The 21,126-nt window shown below is 42.8% G+C and overlaps 1 protein-coding gene across 4 annotated transcripts in view; it reads right to left on the bottom strand.

Annotated features, from left to right (window-relative positions):
* DNMBP (dynamin binding protein) overlaps window positions 1–21,126 on the bottom strand; it is a 91,541-nt gene that overhangs the window by 16,922 nt on the left and 53,493 nt on the right. For 2 of the 4 annotated variants that reach the window (XM_019724879.2, XM_074339226.1), the window contains exons 5-6: window positions 6,722–6,915; window positions 5,777–5,876 (exon numbers count right to left, since the gene is read on the bottom strand). In XM_019724879.2, the coding sequence (XP_019580438.2) occupies window positions 5,777–5,876; window positions 6,722–6,915 (294 nt within the window). Of the gene's footprint in view, window positions 1–5,776; window positions 5,877–6,721; window positions 6,916–8,415; window positions 8,708–18,850; window positions 20,184–21,126 lie in introns of those variants that run through there. The other 2 variants (XM_019724881.2, XM_074339227.1) reach the window with 2 other exon arrangements.

The raw sequence follows: 21,126 nt of genomic DNA, 5'->3' as shown, positions 1-21,126 counted from the left end.
TTTTCAGTACCCCCCGACCACACATACACCCACACACAGCCGGTGCCTGAAACAGCCTCCAGTCCCTTTTCAGTCAGGCAGAGCAAGGTGTTTGCAAGTACCCCCCATATAGGTATGTGATCTGAACCAGTAAGGATGGACCCCCCACTCTCTAAGCCCAGGAAAATCTCCACAGGGATGAAGAGAGTCTTCTACAGCAGCAGTTTCCAGCTTTTTCTCTGTATATACATTAAATATATAGGACTTTAAATGAAATTTATTAAAATATCTGTAATAAAAAAATCTGTGATATAATAACATATGTACTTCTTTATAAAGCATTAACTAGTAAAATGTAGCAGTGAATCTAATAATCACCATAATTTATTTCAAAGTATGGTGAGTAACATAAGAAACTGGTAATCTTAGGTGCCTTTGGCTGAGTGTTAACTGATATTTCAAGATATTTGCAATAACTTAATTTGACACGAACATGTAATTTCAGTTGGTGACAAAGTCACAGGTGCTAATACTATGTGGTTTGTTCCCTATATTCATACCTTAAAAAAAACAACCGCTAAATTTCAATAAGAAAATACTGAAAATCAAGATGGAAATATTTTTTTTGATCCAAGTTCATGGACTCCTTGAAATCTACCCACAGACCCCTGGTCTACAGCCAGTTAGGCACAGGAATAGCTCCGAAGCAAACTTCTACATAACAGTTTCATTTAGAGCCGCTGCCTGAATGCGCCGATTCTCTGACTTACTAAAACTACTCTTCCTCTTGCCTCCTTTCCTCGGTCCTTCCTTCTTCAGCTCGTACCGCTCACCCCCTAAACAGTGTCCTCTCATCCCTGTGCTCCTCTCTCAAAATATGATCCTACTTACTGCTTCTCCTGTAACTATTTCGACCAGGTGCTCTGGACATAAGACCCTCCCTCTCAGGGAACCCCAGCCCTGACACCACAATGTCACCTCTGCTTCCCTTTATGTTGCACCCTATGCAATGCCCTACCCTTGTGCAGATAAGTTTCTATTTAAATTAAATGTATTCCCTTAATTACAGCTCCTTTCTATAAGAGAAACCTTTTTTCATACACATCACACCCACGCTGCCTTGTGTCACCGGCAGCCTCCCTCTGTCTAATCCTGCAACTCAACAGGCTGGCTTCCTGCTTGACCTTCAGCGCCGCTCTGGGATCCCAGAGCCACCAATGTCTTCTTCTGCTTTTACCACCCACTATTGGCCTGCCTTCTTCTCTCACACTCTTCCTTTGTATCCATTCCCTGCCAGCGTTCCTAGAACCTTCGCCATCACATGGGTGATCACTCACACTCCTCATTCACTGTTCTGCAACCTCCCCGATAGTGACTATTATTCTGTATCGACCACGGACCAGCAAAGCTACACCTTTACTTCCAGTGTCTTTCAAACTGCGGGTTACAACCCATAAACAGCTCATGAAATCTACTTCACGGGTCACGACCAGCACTTTTTTGAGGAAATAAAATGGAAAAGAAAATATCAGGAAACACTGGACATAGGAAGAGTAAGCACAGGCATATACACACAAACACGTATCCTGGGTCCTTTAGTAAAGTATATTTTTCTGTGGGACATGTTTAAATGATTTAAAAGTCAGTCCCTTATATATTAGTACATACCCAGAGTGTCCTGTACTTCTTTCTCATCTCAACCTCTTGATCTTCTAACTCATCCAAGCCCTGAACACCTACCATTCTTTCCTTCCCGACTAGACCCTGTCCTGGCTGTACTAGGGTCCTTCTCCAGTCAGGGTCAGTAAGTTAATTCAATGCCGCTTTCTCCAGCATCCGAGGTGACCTTGACTTTTGGCTGAGTTATATCCCTCACTGTACACTTTTCCCATTTCTATTTCTGGGTCATAAAGAGTGCTTGGAAGGTACATTGTTGAGAGGGAAAAAGGCTTAGTGCACGACAGTTTGAATAGCATGCTGCCGTTTGTACAATTTTTTAAAAATGGGGATGGGGGACTGAGGTAAATAAAATACATATGTAATTGCTGTCATATGCTAAATTATCTCTGGAAGGATATACTAAAAGAAATAGTAACACTGCTTCTGGTTGAGAAGAGCTGGGTGGGTTGGGGGAATGGATAGGAGACTTTTCATTAAGTAGTTCTCTGTACCTTCTAACTTTGTGCTATGTGAATGTATTTAAAATAAGTTAAATTTAAAATATATTAAATAAGTTAACCAAAACAAAAACTTGCTTATGGGCATAGGTGCATCTCTCTGCTGGAGGTGCAGTTGGGAGGGTGGAGGGGAAACTAGCCAGTCCTGTTTGCAGCAGCAAATTCCTGAACCTCAAGGAGGTGGGCCGGCCACACAAATAACTCCAAATGCGTGAGAGGCTCCACAAACTTAGCATCCTTACTCTCCTGCCCGAGGCCACTGTTAACAGGACTGGAGTGGCCTGCGCGGCTATATTTTCATTCCAGGAATGTATTTTGATGCTGCGAATGGGTCCTTTGTGTGACGGGGGGTTGGAAGGGAACAGTGAATAGTAACCAAAACCTGTGCTTCTGGAGGACAGGAAGGGATTTGGAAAGAGGCCCTATGGGGGGCAAAGGACAAAATTGTCAGTGTGGAACCCTCTCAGCTCCCCATCCAACTCAGGCTCTAGGGGCTCAACAGCACCTCAAGTGAAAAACTAAAGAGCCACAAAACCCAGGAAACTTCTTTGCCTTAAAGAAGTAATTCCTCCTACTGAAGCCACACTTAGAAACAATCAAGACCTTCAGAAAAGTTTCATTCAAGACCATTTTCAAGGTTAAACACACCAACTAAGAGACTTGAAAGCTCGAAACACCAGCCCACCTAGACGGGGATACATCTAGCAGGCTTTGAAAATAAAGAACTGGGCCAGGCAAGGAGTGTGTGTGTGTGTGTGTGTGTGTGTGTGTGTGATTGCTGGAAAGGTCTGGAGGGAGAGCTATGGGTAAGAAGAGTCTGCAGGGAAGGGAGGGTGAGGAGTAGGAGGGTCAGGAGGAGGAGATGGGCTTGGAGGGGGGCAGAGGGGCTGCCTCCTCCCAGAGGAACACATCCTGTCCGCAGCCCAGGGCCTGTCCAGCTATAATGTTCAAACTCGCAGACGGAGTGAACTTCCCCCAGGAGTTCAGTGGGAGCTGCCAGGACCCGGTGTAGCACAATTACTAATAGCAGCACCACCGCAGACTGGCAACGGCTCATAGAAAATGTAATTAAAAGGTAATCCCATATATTTAAAAACAAATTAATAATTCCTTAAGTATGACAATGGTATTGTGCTTTTGTTTAAAAAGCCCTAATTTTGTAGAGCTATACACTGAAGTATTTTTGGAGGAAATGATTACGTTACTGGAGAGTGGGCTCTCCTCGGAGCGGTGCCCAGGTTCTGGGCGTCTCGAGCAAAGAACTGAACGAGATACTGAGGTAAAGCAGTGAAAGAGTAGTTTATTAGAAGAGATAATTCACTCCAAAGAAATGGGAGCGGACCCGAGCAATATGATGTCCTGTCTGGGATCGCTTTAAAATAATCCAGTGTGTGTGTGGGGAGGAGGGGGGCTGGGTGGAAAAAAAGAATTGCTTATGCAATACATGTCAATCTGCCCTTTGCTAGTGGCTCAACAAAACTTTAAATTGCCTTCTCCGACTTCTCAGAACCTTCCCTTCTCAGAGGTCCCAAATCTTGTCCTTTATGCATTGCCCACGGAGTGCACTGCCTGGCCTTCTGGGTGACCAGCACTGAAGCCCCCAGCACAGAGTTCTCACACAGCACAGCCACAGCATGTTGTCCCTCCCTTGCAAAGCTACAACCCCTGCCTTTCGGCTCCTAGGATCTCGCCTCCACTATCCTGCGCACCGTCAACACACCTCAGTCTGCTACCTAATTCCTGTTTGTCTTGGGACAAGAAGTAGAAGGGAAGAAGAAAAAATAAACACAGTTGATATCTTATAGGGGTGAGATTATGGATATTTTGTTTTAATTTCCTATTTCATTGCTGTCATAATAATATACAGGCAATAAAATAAATTGGAAGAAAAAAATGATTGTTTGATCAATAATCAATCCTGTTTATATACCAACCAATTTCTCTCATTTCTCTCATAATTCAAATATATGACCTACAGACACTTATTTCAAATACCTTACAAAATCTTATAAATGGGCTTTTTTTGCTTTATCATTTTATTAAAATGGGGTCACTGTGGCTTCCTTCTAGTCAACCAATGTGTGCTTCTCCTTCCTCAATGTCCCTGACCTCTGACCTCTCCAGTTAAACTGAGACCCCAAGCTTTAGTTTCTCTTACCATTCCTTTACTAGACATATAGCTATTGTGTACAGAAGTTAATGGCATGAGCGGGGACGACAGAAAGACCTGAGTTTCCTCATCTGCAAAGTAAAAGTAATAGTAGTACCTAAACCTCACAGGGTTGTTGTAGGGACCAACTAAGATCAAGCTTGACATATCTTGTATAATACACACTCAAGAAACATTAACACTGCTACACTACCACCTAACACCCCACAGCCATTTCCCCCTCCTGCAGGAGAGCACAGCCCTGATTCTGTTCCTGAGCCCATTTTTCTCCGAGGCGAGACCGGTAAATGCTGCCTAGTCTACGGCAACGTCATGATTCCATTACCATCTCTAGTGATCAGCTCAAGCGAGTGCATGTGACCCAGTTCTCGCCCTCGAGAAATAAAGAGAGATCTGATGCGGGGCCTCTGGAGAAAGTTTGCTCACTCTTCAACAACACAGGGTCACTTTTTCCTTCTGCTGGACGTTGTCGTGTGTGTAGTGGGATGACTAGAACTGTGGTAGCAGCTCGTGGCTATGGTCCCAAGAATATAGCAACATGACAGGCGGCCCCCTCCCACATTGCACCAGAGCGGGTCTGTATGATCAACAGAAATGGCAGATGGCATGTCGTATGGAAGATCAGGTTATGGGAGACGCTGTGGCTCCCATCTGGAGCTTTCTCTTTCTCTTGGATCACTCACTCTGGGGAAAGCCAGCCGCCATGTCCTGAGGACACCATGGAGAGGCTCACACGGCCAGGAGCTGAGGCCTGAGGAGCCGAGTGGGCTTCCTTGGAAGAGGATCCTTGAGCCGCAAATGACAGCAGCCCAGGCCATCAGCTCAACTCTTGACTCCAAACTCATGAATGACCCTGAGCCAGAACCACCCAGCTAGCCACTCCCAGATTCCAGACATGTGGAAAATATGACCTAATAGTGTTTCTTCTTTTAAGCTGCTAAGTTTGGGTACAATTAGTTACATAGCAATAGATAACTAATACGGTTCCCTTGTTTAAAAGAAGCAGATGATTGTTTTCCAAACATTTTTTACAATGACCCACATGAATACATTTTAAATGATGACTCACTATACATATATGTAGAATTGAAATAAAAGTTTCAAGAGACTGTAGTTAGTACATTCTGATATTTTCTATTTTAATAAAAAGTATACACTGGGTGTGACATACTAAAATGACTTCATGACGCACTAATGGGCTTCAACCGTCAGTCTCAAAAACATCACACCATACGATAAGCTAAAATTTCTTCTGTTGCTAACATCTCATGTTACCTCAGAGTAGGCTGCAGCTCAAAGAAGCTGAGGGCCAAATAACCTCTGAACTAAGTAGCTAAAACTTAATTTCCCAGCATAACTACTCGTACCAGCAAGGCCCTTTTCCTGCCTCTTACTCATGAAGTTAAAAAAAAAAAAAAGCTGCTTCTGAAACAACGGCAGGAGCTCATACCTACAGCATCGCTGGTTTCCAGATCTGCCAATAACTGCTTTGCGACCTTAATCACCATCTGCATATTTCCAAAAAGACTCTCAAAATCAATGTTTGGTATCTGAAAAGGGGAAACAAAGTATAAAGATGCACAAAAATGTAATTAATAGCATGTCACTCATATTAGGAACACCTCTTTAAGGATGATATAAAAATTATTCTAGGTCATCTTCACTCATTCTCACGAAGTTTCCAGAATAAAACATCCAACATTATCTGTAGTGTCACCCTTTAATCTTGACCCAACTATTTATTCTGTTCTCCCCACCTTACTACTACCTTAGTAAAATGACTATAGAAACAATTTAGTCTATAATTACACTGGGATATGTATCCCACCCAGTACCCAAGAGCTGATGGCACTGCCCACTTCCTGTAGAAGTTCTTGGGAGTGACTGCTCCAGGAATCCAAGCCCAAGGCCAAGCCCAGGCCAGGTGGTCAAGTAATAAGCAATAAGGACTGTAAATCCCCAGGAACTGTTAACCGTTTTTTTCTATCTCCAGCATCTAGAAAAGTACCTAGCATATGCACAGGACAGTTAAAGAGTTTCCTGAATAAACCTGTACGATCAGGTGCTGGAGCCAGGTAACCCATCATTCCCAGACTCATTATATTATCGCACAACCTTCCCCGTACAGTGACAATCCAGACTCCCTGGCACTGTTTCTAGGAGCCAAAGAAACCGGAATGACCTGGTTAACAGTAGACTTGATAAGTGACAGGATGTTGTTGGCTTAAGTTGATGACACACGTATGTTGGGACCCTTGAATTAAGAGCAACAGCAGTAGTCACCGCCTCTACTTCAAACCCAATAAATCTTTGTGGTGAAAACTCCCATATCCCGATTTTCCAGGCTTGGAGAACCACGTTCAAGGTAAAGCGAACTTTCTCCCATAGTTCCCACCTGAGCCTGCTGCAGCGGTACCATGATCCGCTCAATACACATCTCCAGATCCCGAATGTAGTCTCGTTCTGTCTGATGAAGTTCTTCTACCACCTTGGCTCTCTTCTCCAGCATCCTCTGCTCTGGGTTTTCAGTGGACACAGACCCAGAAGGGGACACAGGTGACGACGACTGGGAGGAGAGGAGTGTCATTTCTAGAAGGGAAAAGGGAACTGGTCAGCAACGCTGTGTGCCAAAGCAGGACTCCTCAACAGTTGGAGTTGAAAAGAACACAGTCCTTGAGAACCAAAGGCCTCACAATTGTCAACAATCAGGAAATCTGATCCCACACGTCACTTCTAATCATGAACAGATGAAGAGCTTAGAAGGCCATCCCTGCAGAGAGAACTCCCATCTGTGTGGTACCATTTTTAGAATTTGTCCTAAAAAAGAGTAGCTGGCCCAATTTTATGAAGACAAACCAGTATCCACAACTTCCTTGGCAAATAGGTTGAAAAAAATCTGCTCTTCTTATTAAGAATTGCTTTCATTTAATTAGGTATAAAATCCATTCCATGATCTCAGCAACAGAAATACCAAGCCGGAAGTTAAAAACATTGATACAGAACACTAAAAAGAAAATTACAGGGAACATAATGCCACATAAGGGGAAGACAAGAATTAGGCAGGAATTATCCATCTGAGATCAATCTTTAAAAAACATAACCAAAAATATGTTAGCATGATTAAAAACCCCTACGAGATCTTTTGCTAAACTGCAGTTTTCCCAGGCAACACCCCTGAGATTCTGATTCAGAGAATCTGGGTGGGACCTGTGTAGCTGCAATTTTAACAAAATCCTAAGTGTTTCTGAATATGCAGGTGACCTTCAAGCTCCACACACATATTATCTAATAACCAAAGATAAAGTCAAACTAGAAATATCTGGTTTGAAATGACTCCAAATGTAAGATTGTTTTTCCATTCATTATTCCAGACATATTCTAAGAAAAAGGCTTGATCTACAGTTTTATTATCTGGGACAACCAAGTGAGAGAAGGCAGCCTCTACCCTCAGCCAGCTGCAGGGGAGACAAGAGGCTTTGAATCTTGAACTTCTCCACTCTTTGGCGGGGGAAGGCCCGGGAAAGTCCATTTTTACCTCTGGGCCATAGTTTCCTATCATCTGTAAAATAAAGATAATAATACCTGCTTCACAGAGGTGTTCAGGGAAGTAAAGAAGGTAATAACACAAGTTAGTCAGTCCTTTTACCACGATGGGCCAGAAAATGCAGTCTGCACCAGGTTAAGGCAAAAATACATCAAGGAGAAAATACTCTGTTCAGATACCATAAAATTCTACTTTTCTATAAGCACAAGAAAATCTGGAGCCGAGGAAGTTGTGGCCCAGCACCAGCCTCACCCACTTTCTTCCTAGGACTGCCCTCTAGGTGTTAAGGAGCTGGGCCGCAACATTTCCTTGCTGTGATAAAACAATCAGGGTGGGTTAGGTTTTTTTCCTTCTTTTGTTCCCCTTTCCACCCACCCCCACTTCCCAGTCCCAACTCTATCCCTTTTCAAGATACCCTCACCCTCTCAGGTTAGTACTTTATCACCAGGCTCCTTCCCCAGTGCTAAGGCATCTGGTCAGCGTGCAGCTTCCCCCAGCTCTCGTAACCACACTTTAAAGCAGAGTTAAAGAGAAAAGCCACTCACTTTCTCCCCTTGCCTCTGAAAGTTGGCTGTCTTTGGTGGGGAAAATTTTCGAATTCCAGGTTTGGTCCCAAACTGCATTTGAGTGAGAAGGAGGCTGACACTGCTTCTGTGCAAGCTGCAGCAACCCTGGGAGGTACTTGGAGAGCCAAACGTCTGGCGCATGCCTAAGTGTGGGTCGAAGTGTAAACTGGCAGACTCCAATCTTCCCAGAGCTCAGGAATGCTCCAGAGCCCCTAAAATTCCCCCAGGCTTTCCCATATTTACATATGAATTGCATAGAGTCCCCCAGGCTATCACAGCAGGGCCAGTTCTAAAGGATGGAGCTGGAATCTTTCACTTACTGGACTGAAATGCAGAAGAGAGGCCTTGCTTTGCTCAGGCTTAACACCTTTCCCCTGTTAGCGCTCCTTTCCTCGTCCTAAACAGTCACAATTCCACTTCAGGAATTGTTAGTCCAAAAGTATTAGCTCTTACTTTTCATACCCCTGCTAAGCATTATTTTGGGGGGATATTCTTTTTTAGGGAAGAATTCTGAAGGCCCATCCATCTCTTATAATAAGAGGCAAAGCTGGAAAGTAGGCAGTTGTCTGTACTCCCCTCTCTCTGCAGTCCCTCTCCCAGGCCAGGCATAGCCCCTCACTATGCCCTGGGCTTTGCCAAGGGAACCGACCTGTACCTTAGGGACCTTACCCTAAAGCCATCAGAAAGCAAATGTCAGCTGGCTGGTCCCAGGACAACAGGAAACGTACAGAGTAAGTAATTCACAGGGACTGAGAGCCCTGCTCACAGCCCACAAGACCTCAGATTTTACAAGAAATCGAGGAAAAGAAAGTTGCAGAACAATAGGTCATCTTTTGTAAAAAGACAGAAAAGGAAAATAAAAGAAAAGAGAAAACCTGCAAAAAAAACCCTTACATTTTTCCTGACATACATATAATATATAAGCGCACAGAAAAAGGTCTGGAAGGAGAACACACACACCAAACTCATCAGAGTTTGTCTCGGAGGAAACTAGGATTTGGGGTTGAAGGATCAATGGGGACTTGAGCTGAATCAGTACTTTTTAATCTCACGAGAATCTATTAATGTGTTTCCAGTAATTTAAAACTAACTGTCATGCTAGGATACATCTCTGTTGGTGACATTTTAAACAACCTGAGAGAAGACAACTTTTGTTGAAAAGCCCTTCCCACTGCTTCTAAAACCGCACCATTCAATTGTGAGGCTTTACTGGACGGCAAGCCTGTTGTTGCGCCCCTCCATCCTTTTAGCTTTAAATTTATTTTAACAAATATTCATATGGCACTTACCCTGTGTGCCAAGCACTGTCCCGCCCATTTTGGCACTTTACAAACATTACCTTATTTAATCCCCACAACAACCCTGCTATTGTGCCCATTTTACAGATGAGGAATGAAGAGAAATTCAGTAACTGGACCAGTAAGTGGAAGGCCGAGATTTGAGCCCACGCTATGCTCTTGACAGATAGCTATTCCACCTCTAGGCAAGTCCTAGGAGTCACGACCTGGGTTTTGGCAGCCAGCTGGTAGCTAATGATAAAACAGTACAATTCTAAAGCACAACTTCACCTCTAGAGAGCCAGACTTCGCCCACCATCAAGACTGTGAACAACTATGTATTTAAGCATATATGTGTGTGTTCATATGAGCAAAACTATAAAACCCTATTCAGTATAATGTAAATAACCCCTTGGAATCAAATCTCTGTAAGTGCCATACACAGTAAATGTTTACTAGTATTTCAGGTAAATTATGGCAGAAGTTACGTGAAATGAAGGGAAAGGCCTGTATTATCATGTCCTTTGATGGATCTTTCTGACTTACACACTGATCATCTTACTGGGGGTGGGGGGGATCCCCCTTCATGAAACCTCAGCTCCTTCTTGGTGACCCTGAGAACCCTGGCACCCAAAGGTACAGAAACCTTTATCGTCTTCTCTACTTCGTAAAATATAAAAGGTAAGGGTTTTAACCCAGGAGTCCACTTTTAGGAGTTTATTCTACATAAATAATTGGACAAGTGCACAAAGATATACATATAAAGATGTTCTTCAATGTATAAAACATTTTTAGAAATGACCTAAATAGAAACAGCCAGAATTTCTCCCCAAAGGGGCCTGGTTAAATAAATTTTAGCATATCTGCGGAATAGAATACTACTATAGCCATTGAAATATAGAGCTGTATTTGTTAATATGGAACATTGTGTGTTTTTAAATGAAAAAAGCAGATTACAAAATAGTTTATGAGAGAATATATAGCTTTTCTATAGTAAACGTAATAATATGACAGAATACTAAAATTAAAAAAGAAACATTTGCTATAAGTGAGAATAGTCTAATACAGTCAACTCTCAATTACCCTATTAATCCATTTCAAATTCTTTCTTCACTTTTTAATAATCTGAGGTTTCTTTCCTGACCTCATCCCTTTAAACTGCTGAAGAAAATGAGTAATAAAGTGCTGTTGAAATGACAATTTGCTAGTCTTGTAAGAAAAGCAAAACAGAACTGCCTGCTTAGCAATCAGTCGAGAAAACGCAGAGAGGAAGCAATCTGTAAATTTGCTCTTCTTCACCCCAGGCCCAGCTGGAGGAATCATGAATCCTGGTTTTCCGTGTTACCACATCGCTCCAGCCGGCCCACCCAGCCCCCACACGGCTTTCCCTTAGCACCTACAGGACCTCTATTTGGAGAAAGTTTGCTTAAGGTAGAGAGCTCGCGGCTCTATGGTCCCTGGCTCGTCCCCAGGGCACACAGGCGGCTCTTCCAGGATCACAAAACTTCAGGTCCTAAATCTCAACAGCAACTGAAAAAACTTTCTCTGTGGCTTTTGCTCAGTAACTGCCCCGCCTATTTTGGCAAGTAGCCTGGACTACAATCCTGCTGGGAGGGTTTCTACCTCCGGAAACTTAGCTCGAAAGCTTCCCATTTCCCCCTTCCGTTTCCAGGCGCTATCCAGAAGAGCAAAGGAGAGTCAAGTGCGCCAAGTACAAGAGTTTGCAACTTCCTATGCTGCCAGGATAGCAGGTTTAACGCTAGGATCAACTGGAACACCATTTTTGAACACTCACCAAATACACATAAATCCTAGAAAGGTGTGTTACTGGTGTGCTTAAAACTGAGGATATTATTATTTCAGTTTTAGACAGCAGAAGTGAAGTTATCAAGAAGGTAAAGATAGTTTCATAAAATCATTAATTAGCAATAAAATATCATTGTTTAATAAACAATTTGACTATAATCAGCCTTGAAAACTTTATTTAAAAAGCATTTATTTTCGAAACACATACACACCCGATGTTATACATTTACCAAGTCTCCCGAGGGAAGGTATTACTGCTCTCATTTTACAAACGAGACACTGGGCACAAAGCAATGAACCCACACAGCTAATAACGCTGCATATTCAAAACCAGCACCCCAAATCAGTGCTTTCCATTACATGTCAAGGCCTGTTCTGGGTTAAATATCTTCTCCGTAAGAGTGTGGCCATTTATGGCGTTGTATTATATTTCTGCATTTAATGATAACACTACACTGATGCTTCGACATTTGCTCATCCACGTGACCCTCTGGGTATTCTTCCACCCTAGTCTATAAAACCAGAGTTTCTTCAGCTTGTGTTAGGTGGTTTGCTTTTATAACTTCCATTTGCTCCCATAACATTTCATGTAGGTTTTGTAACTGTGCACCCCCCCAAATCAGTTTGATGTGAATTATAATCCTATTCAAAGTTTTAATTACAAAAATGTATGAACATTGAAGGGAGAACTACCAAGCAGAGTGCTAGCAGATGGGGCAGAGTGTACCGTGTTTCCCCAAATATAAGACCAGGTCTTATATTAAGGTTTGCTCCAAAAGACGCATTAGGGCTTATGTTCAGTGGATGTCATCCTGAAAAATCATGCTAGGGCTTATTTTTCGGTTAGGTCTTATTTTCGGGGAAACACGGTAGAACCAGGAAATGTCCTTCAAGCTTTCTCAGTCCCAGGCAAGTCATGTTCACGTCTGGGGTTCAAGAACAGCAAATCAAGTGGCGTTAAACTAGAGGGTCTTTCAAGTTATTTCCATTTGACTTAATGGATCTAGTTGAAAGGCAAGACATAAATTCATGAAACAAAAGAATAATTCAAAATAGAATGATCTTTAAGCATTGAGTACTTTGGATATATTTCTTTAAAAGGGTAAACCCAATCTCTCAAAATAAGGATTATTTCCAAGTGTGATCCAATATTTTGATGGTAATATCTGATTAAACCTAGGATATGGGTCAGCACTATCTTATTTTCTAGCTGAAACATGGACTAAGACCTCATTAGAAGAGAACATAAATTGGGTTTCCCCCGGGACCCCAGTCACACATGCTAAGTTTAAGTGAGCTCTAGACCCCAACAGTTGCTCTAGTCCCTTATATCTCTTCTGCAGTCATCCCTTTCCTCAGAGAAGTCATCTACGCGCAGTTTCAGGGATTCCATCTAAGACGATGACTCGCGTGCAGGTCCAGCTCTGACTCACTCCGCAGGCTCCGACCTGGTTTCGTTCTTCACCCCACTCAGTTCCTCTTTGTCACCACAACTGTGTATCTTAACTCCTACAGTTTCCCCAACCAGGAATGTTCTCCCTGCTCCTCTCTGCCTAGCTCAAGCCCGTTACTCCTTTAAGCTTTAGCTCAAGTTCAAATATCTTCCTAAAGTTTATTCCAATAACTCAGGTAAAAACTGAGCTTTCCCTCTTCTGATTGTCCACCGCATTTACTGTCTATGTTATATACATTGTGTACTTTATTAATTATTCATATGTTTACATTTGTCTCTTCAACTGATTTATAAACTCGTGTGTGTGTATGCGCGTGCGCTGGGGGGGAGCTGGTATCCTTCTCAGGACACCCCGTGCTTGATACAGTGCTAAGTACAAATACTAGTTAAAAAATACATGTTCAACTTAATTCAGAGGGGATGTGGGATCTATGTGCCGATCTAATGATGGTGACTGATGGTGAAGATGATGATGATACAATGATAGCAGCTCATGTTTATTTAGCATTTACTATGTGCCAGACTCTTACACTATTCTAAGTACTTACATATCTATAAATTAACTTAATTCTCATAAAACTATCATAGGTACATTATTTGGTTTTATTGTGAGGAAACTGCAGCACAGAGAGATTAAATAATGTACACAGGGTTACACAGGTAGTAGGGCCAAGGTGGGGAAAGGGATCCCCTTAAAGCACTTGTAAAGTTGTATTTTAATTATTTGTTTAAATGCTATTTTCTGTTTGAAACTATGAGTTCCCGAAGGCCACACACAAGTCTTACGCAACTCCAGTATCTCAATGGGGACACAACTGGCACTGAGGCAGGACAATTCTTCATTGTACGTGATGGTCCTAAACAATGCACTCTGCCATTGTGACAACCCAAAGTTACCTTCACCCACTTCCAAATGCCAAAGCTGGTCTGGGCCGGCCAAGCCTCAGGATGCCTGCCCACTCCAGAGCCCACCATATCGGCACCATCAGTAGTCCCTATAGCTATGATTGAAGCCAGATGACCCCCACCCCAGACTTTGCCACTGCCACTGGACCATGGATGTGTACCTAATCAACAAACAGTTAATTCCATGACAAGGCCGAACCAAAAACTTCAAGCTGAGTCAATTATACTCACTCTCCTGGGAATCTGGATGAAGAACTATCGGTCAGATCGGATAGGAAAAAAAACAGAAGCTGTGAGAATTCCCCAAGGTAGTATTGGGACATCTATGCTTATGTGTAATCTAAAGTGAAAAGGGAGTAGAAACTATGGGTAAATGGAAAATATCGGTCTGTAGTAAGAGGAGACCAAAGCAGAAATTGAGAGAAAAGCAAAAATGTCAACAGACAGGTGGCCCATGAAAAACAGATACAGAGAAAGTGAACAGCTAGTCTATAGGATACCTGGTTCCAGTCCACTTGTGTTGGAAATATGGCCTCATCCCTCCTCAGGGTCTTAAGGTAACCTCTGTCTAACTAGAACATAACAGTGTTTGGTACTCAATGAATTTGTTAGATAAAAATACATGAATGGCTCATGTTTATTGTAACAGAATATTAGGTAAGAGCTGCAAAAAGTGCTCTGAAAACTGTGAAGCATATAAATTAAGTTGGTACGATTATGAGTAATAATAATAATAATGATGACGAAATTCCACGTGTTTTTTTTTTTTTTCTGGCCATTTGTCACTGCCTAGTTAACGCCTATGAGTATGGCCCTGGTCCCTAGAGTGGCAGAGACCTCATGGCGTCTGCTAGACCCACGGCTTATAATCCCACAGCACATGAAATTAACCAGGATAAAAAGCCAACATCTTGGATTAACTGGCAGATATTTTATTCCAGTAGTTTGAATACACACTGCAGCTACAGAGATATCACGTTCCCATACTTGCAATGGAAAGTCCTAAAATCTCTGAACTACCTGTGTAACACTGGCAAAAGTGTCTTCAAATCTATTCAGGTTTTTCTTATCTTGGGTTTTTCTTATCTCGGGAGAAAAACAAAACAGAAGACTTTCCTGGGTTCTGCTGCTCCACTGCAATGCCTGTCCAAACTTTGAAGGAATTGCTTTCACATTCTCATCACCACTGCCCTCCTCATCTCCCTGTGACATACTTGGTGCCTCTGCTGCTCCTGTTCCTCACCCCACCCACCACATGAACGGTCTCTCCTCAATCCAGATCCTCTCGGACACCTCTGCTGCCGGTAACACAGCGGCAACCCCCTCCATCTGAAGCGCTTCCTCGGGCTCCCCTAACACAATATTACCTGCTCGTCTAAGTTCATTTATGCGGAATGAACCCATAGCTGTGCTTCTGGCTTCAGCTGTGGGACGCAGGAAAAGCACTGGGGCGGGCCTCAAGAGACCTAGATTCTATTTCTGATCTAAGAATTGGCCGGTTACAGTGGACACACATTTCAATTTCTCTGAACTCTGCCTCTTCACTTATAAAATGAATGGGTTGGATTTAACAGTTTTTCAAACACTTTTTACTGTGACCCACACTTTACACTGTGACTCGGTACACACATTTATATACTACCTGTATGTATGTGTACATCCATCCACACTCTCACACACAAGAATTACATGTTTACTTGTACTACATGAGACATGCTTGAAATTTTCTATTCACTTCTATTTTATTTTTCAAAAATGCTAGTTGTAACCCACTAAATAGATTTCAAGACCCAACAACGGGTGGTTACCCATTATTTATACAACAGTGGAGCTTGTTGATAAGTAAGGCCCTTCTAGTAATAATAGGATTCTGTGAGGTAACCCTGAACCGTTACCTTTAACTCTCACCTGAATGCTAGTTTCATATTTCTCTGCAAGAGCTCTTCATTTTGATATCCCAGTATCACTTAAATTAACCCAGTTAACATGGAATTTGAAGCAGTAGGTCCCCTTCCCATCACAACTGTTTATGTTATCAGCAAGTGTAAAACCTTAGTGCCGACTTTTGGTCTAGTAATAGGAGAGTAGCAGCTTATACTGTACTGACCTCTATTAGCAACTCTGGACAAGATATTTTTTGAAATAACTATGTAAAGGCATAACTATGTGGAGGAGACTGGAAACAAGGGAAGCCAACTAGGTAAGATCCATATTTATCTGATTTCCCTCCTCCCCCCAGGGAAGCCCTAGTCTTTTAGGGGGAAATAAAGCAAAACAACTGGCAATCTAATTGGGCTGAGAAGTCAAAGGTTCAAGTCTGGGGCTCTGAAGCAGCTCGATATTGAGAGACATCCTGGAAAAGGGGAAGCCACAGAAAGAACAGCCTCAAAATCTGTGTAGAAATTCCCCTTAAACCCTTGAACTGTGCATGTGGGAGGATGACACTCTGGGGAACTCAGCAGAAACTAGTAACAGCTGGAAGCCAGAGGGCCAGGCAGACATTCACACTGTTGGGGGTGGGGGGTGGGGAGACAGTTTGAAATTGAAGTCCCTCCAGGTTAGGAGGCTCAATAAACACTTTCAACTTTCCACTGAGACCTCAGAAGAGCCGCACCTTGAGTAAGGATCACAGCCCAGGGTTAGGGGTCACACCTTAGAACTAAAGGCAAAACCCTAACAGACCTGCCCTCACAACATCTAAGATGGACACCTCCACCGAAGAATGAACTGATAAGACAGGTGAGGGAAGGGCAAATCCTGGTAGAACAGACTTGGTTTCTTTCTAGCTTGGAGGTGGGCTGGGCAGTCATTAAATAGCTCTTTGTTTCTCAGACGGAGTGGGGGGAGGGTGGGGAAAAGTCAGGGAGGAGGAGGATGGGGCAGGCGTTCCACTTAGATAATTACATCTACAAACACAGAGTCCCGAGAACCAGATGTCTAACTGGCGGGCAGGGGAGGGGATCCTGGGAGATAGGGGACATGCAGCGACCGTCTGGTGGGACAACTCGCAACTTGTAAGTGGGAAGGAAGGTGGGTCATAAAAGACAAAGAAATTATAATTTGTGAGCACCTACTATGTTCCAGACACGTGATTGTTTTATTCACATTATCTCACCAGGAGACAGGTATTATTTCTTCATTCTACAAATAAGGAATCTGAAGCTCAGAGAGGTTCAATAATTCTAAAGTTACACTATTAGCAAATGATGGAGCTCAGATTCTGAACTCCAGGCAGACGACCGCCTCCAACACTTGTTTCCTCTCTGTAATTACATGTTATGACTGCGTAATGTCCAGAAAGGGCAGAGGCGCGTGTGCTGTAAGACAGTTAGCAAAGAATGTTAGAGAGCACAGAGATTTCTGGTAAAGAACAAGATTCCAGGTAGGGTAAGGAGGATGCTGGAGGCATAAAAAGGGGTGTCAGCTGAGCTAAATAGGAACACACTACCAAAAGTAGGTCCTCAAATATAAAGAGAGAGAGCTGTAAAAACGGAAATGATACACGGTAGAACTGAGCTGGTTTCAGAGCTCATAGGGCATATTGCCACACTCCAGGGAGAAGGGTTTGACTCCTGGTAAGTCAAACAGGATAAACTCACTTTGATTACAGTTAGGAGGCTTAACACAATAAGGAAGTAAAGGTAGGAAACAAAGTTCATCTGAGGAACAGCTGTGGGGGAAGGGAATAGGAACAATACAAAACTCAACATCAGGAATCACAGAATCAGACTTTTTTTCTGTACTGGAAGGAATTCAGATGTCATCCAATCCCTATCATTTCAGAGCAAAAATGCACTTAGAAAAAAAGTGGCTGGCTGCTAAATACCTGGCCTCCCAACTAAAGCTGGGTTTGGTTTCATTTTTATCTTTATAAATGCAGATAGAGAGCCTGCTTTGGCCACAATGGAGCCCTGGAAATTCAAGTTAAGTCGAGCCTGTGCTGGCGGACCATGGGATAAACCAGTGGCAGTTCCAGCATCACACGGGGGCTTACCTTTTCAGCCTTCCATGGCCCCCCACCACCAATCTAACCAGTACGATTATTCTGCAGGAGGTCTGGAAGTGAAACTTTCTACTTAAGAGGAAGGTGTCGGATGGACTTCCCAGACTGTTCACATTTTCTGACTCTAAAACTCATCCTCTGGTCATAATTTGGACCCCCCCCCCCCCCCAAATTGGCCAGAACCAGAAGGACGGCTTGGCATGAAGACAACGTATGTAATAAAGGAAAGGTTTAACTGGGAGTCCAGTAATTACAAAACCAACAGCAAAAATCATAAGTAAATAAAACAAACAGTTCATTTCAGAGAACTGGAAGAAGACAAACTGGTAAGGAAGAAATAACCTCTACGTAATATAAGACTCTTAATGTTCCCATTAGATAGATAGTTAAGGCTTCGTGAGATGAAGTAATTTGAATACCTAACCTATACAAAGCACCATAAGGAATGCAAACAATGTTCTGAATTCCACAAGAGTTTTCATGCTCATCATTCACTTAAGATTTCTGAATGCCAAGGAATAAACAATCTATAAAACAAGTCTTCTTTTCCACTACTTTCTAAAGTGTAGGGATTGAGAGAAAGAACATGCCAGAAAAGTGAATTTTCACTTGGTGCCCTGTTAATGAATTTGCCATCCCCATAAGACAACAATTGTCAAGTAAGAATGGAAAGATTTGGGATTTAGACACGCCTGACAAAGCCAAGGAAGGTAAAGGAAAGTTCCTGTGAGAACATTGATTTTGAAAGCCATGTTACTTACATATGTATTGCACTACATACATTCTTGCTCTGTAAAGTGCCTCCCAAAGGAATGAAATCTCTAAGGTTATTCCCGCTCAAAATATAATTAATGAGGACTCTGGGAGCCAGGTTCCTTAAGCACTCAGGTGTTCCCGATACCTAGTATAACCACCCCTTTGATCTATTTTCACGCTTTATACTTCTAAGAAGGGTAACTGAGTTCATACCTTGGGTTTTCTTCCTGTTTTGCACAAATACTGAGTGTCTCAGGGTGCTGGGTGCTGTGCGACGGAAGCAACTATTCCTTTTCCAAGTCTCTGGGCCACTTAATTTTCTCTCTTCTTCTAAATGCCAGGTGGTCTTCTCTAAGGAGGGGCTCTGAGGAATGCCACGATGATGTTCTCCTTGGTCTCCCCGAGTCCGTTGATCCCACAGCACATCCGGGGTGATCCCTCTGCTCCCAAGTGCCATCATTCCCGGTTTGTCAATGCCATTACATGCCCAATTCTTCATCTGATGGAGAGAATCTGTTTCTCTGTAATTCTGAAGTTTATACTCACAGTTTGCAAATAAAGTATCACAGACTTTATTTTCTGTCTCAGAATCGCTTTGATCCATGGCATGAGTCTTTGCTTTGGGGTAGATTTTATCATTTTGATAAACAGTCCTGTCCCCTTTATAGTATTTGATAAATTCCTTACCTTCATTGACACCATTAAAATCCACACACTGACCATTAGTATAATTCCCAGGAACATGATATAAATTGTTCCGGTCTCTATAATAAATATTAGTTTCTTTATAATCTTCAAGATTATCATTAAAATTCCTGTGGTCCATGTGCCAGTTTTGAGGTTGACCAAAATTCCCCAAAGAATCATCTAAACCCCTGTAGCCCATCCATTGTTCAGTTTCTTTGGAGTCCTCAAGATTATAATTCAGATTCTTACAATCTATGTATCCATTCGTCTCCCTATGTCCCCCAGCTTTCCAGCTTTCATCTGGGCTTCCTGTGAGCCAATTAGCTTTAGTCCCAGGGCTCGGGTTCCCATAGTCTACGTTTCCGGAATTCCTACAGCCACCACGGACTTGAGTCCCGCTTCTGCGGTACGTACAGTCTTCTTCACTTTCCTCGGCTTCCCCATAGTCCGCAGAGCTTGGTTCACTTTGCTCAAAATCCCAGTACCCACAATGCCTTTTTCTGTAGGGCCGATTCTGCCTTGTGGTCCGGTACGTGGAATCCAAGTCATCTTCTTTGTGAAGTCCATCCAGCACCATAAAGTCCCTTTTCTGTAAACTCCTGCAATCTTCGTACTCCCAGCTGGAGCCCCAGTGCCCTTTCTTCTCCGCTTCTCTTTCTTTTCTAATCTCGTGGGTTTCACACATATTCAGGGTGCTTGAAGATACAAGTTTTATTTCTCTCTTCCATGGGCCTGGGTTGGGCTGGAGTTTGGACAGGTATGGTTTAGCCTCAGGCTGTATCTGTCCTTAAAATGTCTCCCAAAGCACTTGAGTCACTCTTCTTGCTGCTCCGGTTGGAGCACGGAGACATGTGGAGCTATTTCAACCTCAGGATCCAATCAGTGAGCAGCTATATCTTTCCCCACAGAGGCCAGAAGATAATTAGTAACCAGAGTTCATGTGATTGGAGTTGGCAGTCTCGTTTGGTGTTTCCCTCATGCTGGTCAAACTGGCTTGGCTGCTTTAAGAGCTGAAGGTAGAAGTATTTGCTGTTCTAAAGGTTTTGCAGAGAAAGCAGTGGGAAAGAGAAACAGCCCCCTTTAAAAGCCTGAGGTAATGTCATGTATCAGTCTCATCTGCCTCTTTAATCCTTTAGTAATCAAACAGGGGTACAAATAAGTGCTTTCATGTGCAGCTCAAACTGGACCTCCATTCCCCATTCTCCCAGTTCAGCTTTCTAATCCTCAGATATCTGAAACTCTTTGGAACTCCCTTCCCTTTAGTTAGAGGCAGAACCCTTCCTCCTCTGAGAGCAATGCTTTTAGGGGATTCGAGTTACCATTAGTGTACACTCAAATCACAAGCTGTTGGAGCTCCTGCCTGCAGACATTCTGGACGTCCCACTCAAGGAAGAAAAAGTACTTCCTTTTACTCTGATCTGGCGTGTGGGTAATTTTATAGTGTAAAACTCTTCACCAGAAGAATCCAGTTATGTATGCTTGCACTTTCCTTGAAGCATGAAAACCATTTCTTAAATCTCTTTTCTATCCAATTCATATAGCATACGAGTATTTAGAAACTGGATGGAGAATGAGGCTAGAAGCGAGAAAGGTGGGTATAAAAATATCTACTGGAATTCAACAACCATTAGATAGATACCTATCATGCAGGAGGTGCTGCAGAAGAGAAAAAAATGACCAAGGTAGTCCTTGCCTCTTACAATGCAGAAGCAACACTCTGGAGTAAGAGCAAGTGTGGTTAAGTGCTACAACAAACACCACCAGCAAAGGCAACAAAGCAAATTCCCGGGTGGGGCAACGGG

Source organism: Rhinolophus sinicus, linkage group LG07 (genome assembly GCF_036562045.2).
Source record: "Rhinolophus sinicus isolate RSC01 linkage group LG07, ASM3656204v1, whole genome shotgun sequence".
Taxonomy (NCBI): domain Eukaryota; kingdom Metazoa; phylum Chordata; class Mammalia; order Chiroptera; family Rhinolophidae; genus Rhinolophus; species Rhinolophus sinicus.
This window is presented reverse-complemented; position numbering and strand designations above follow the sequence as displayed.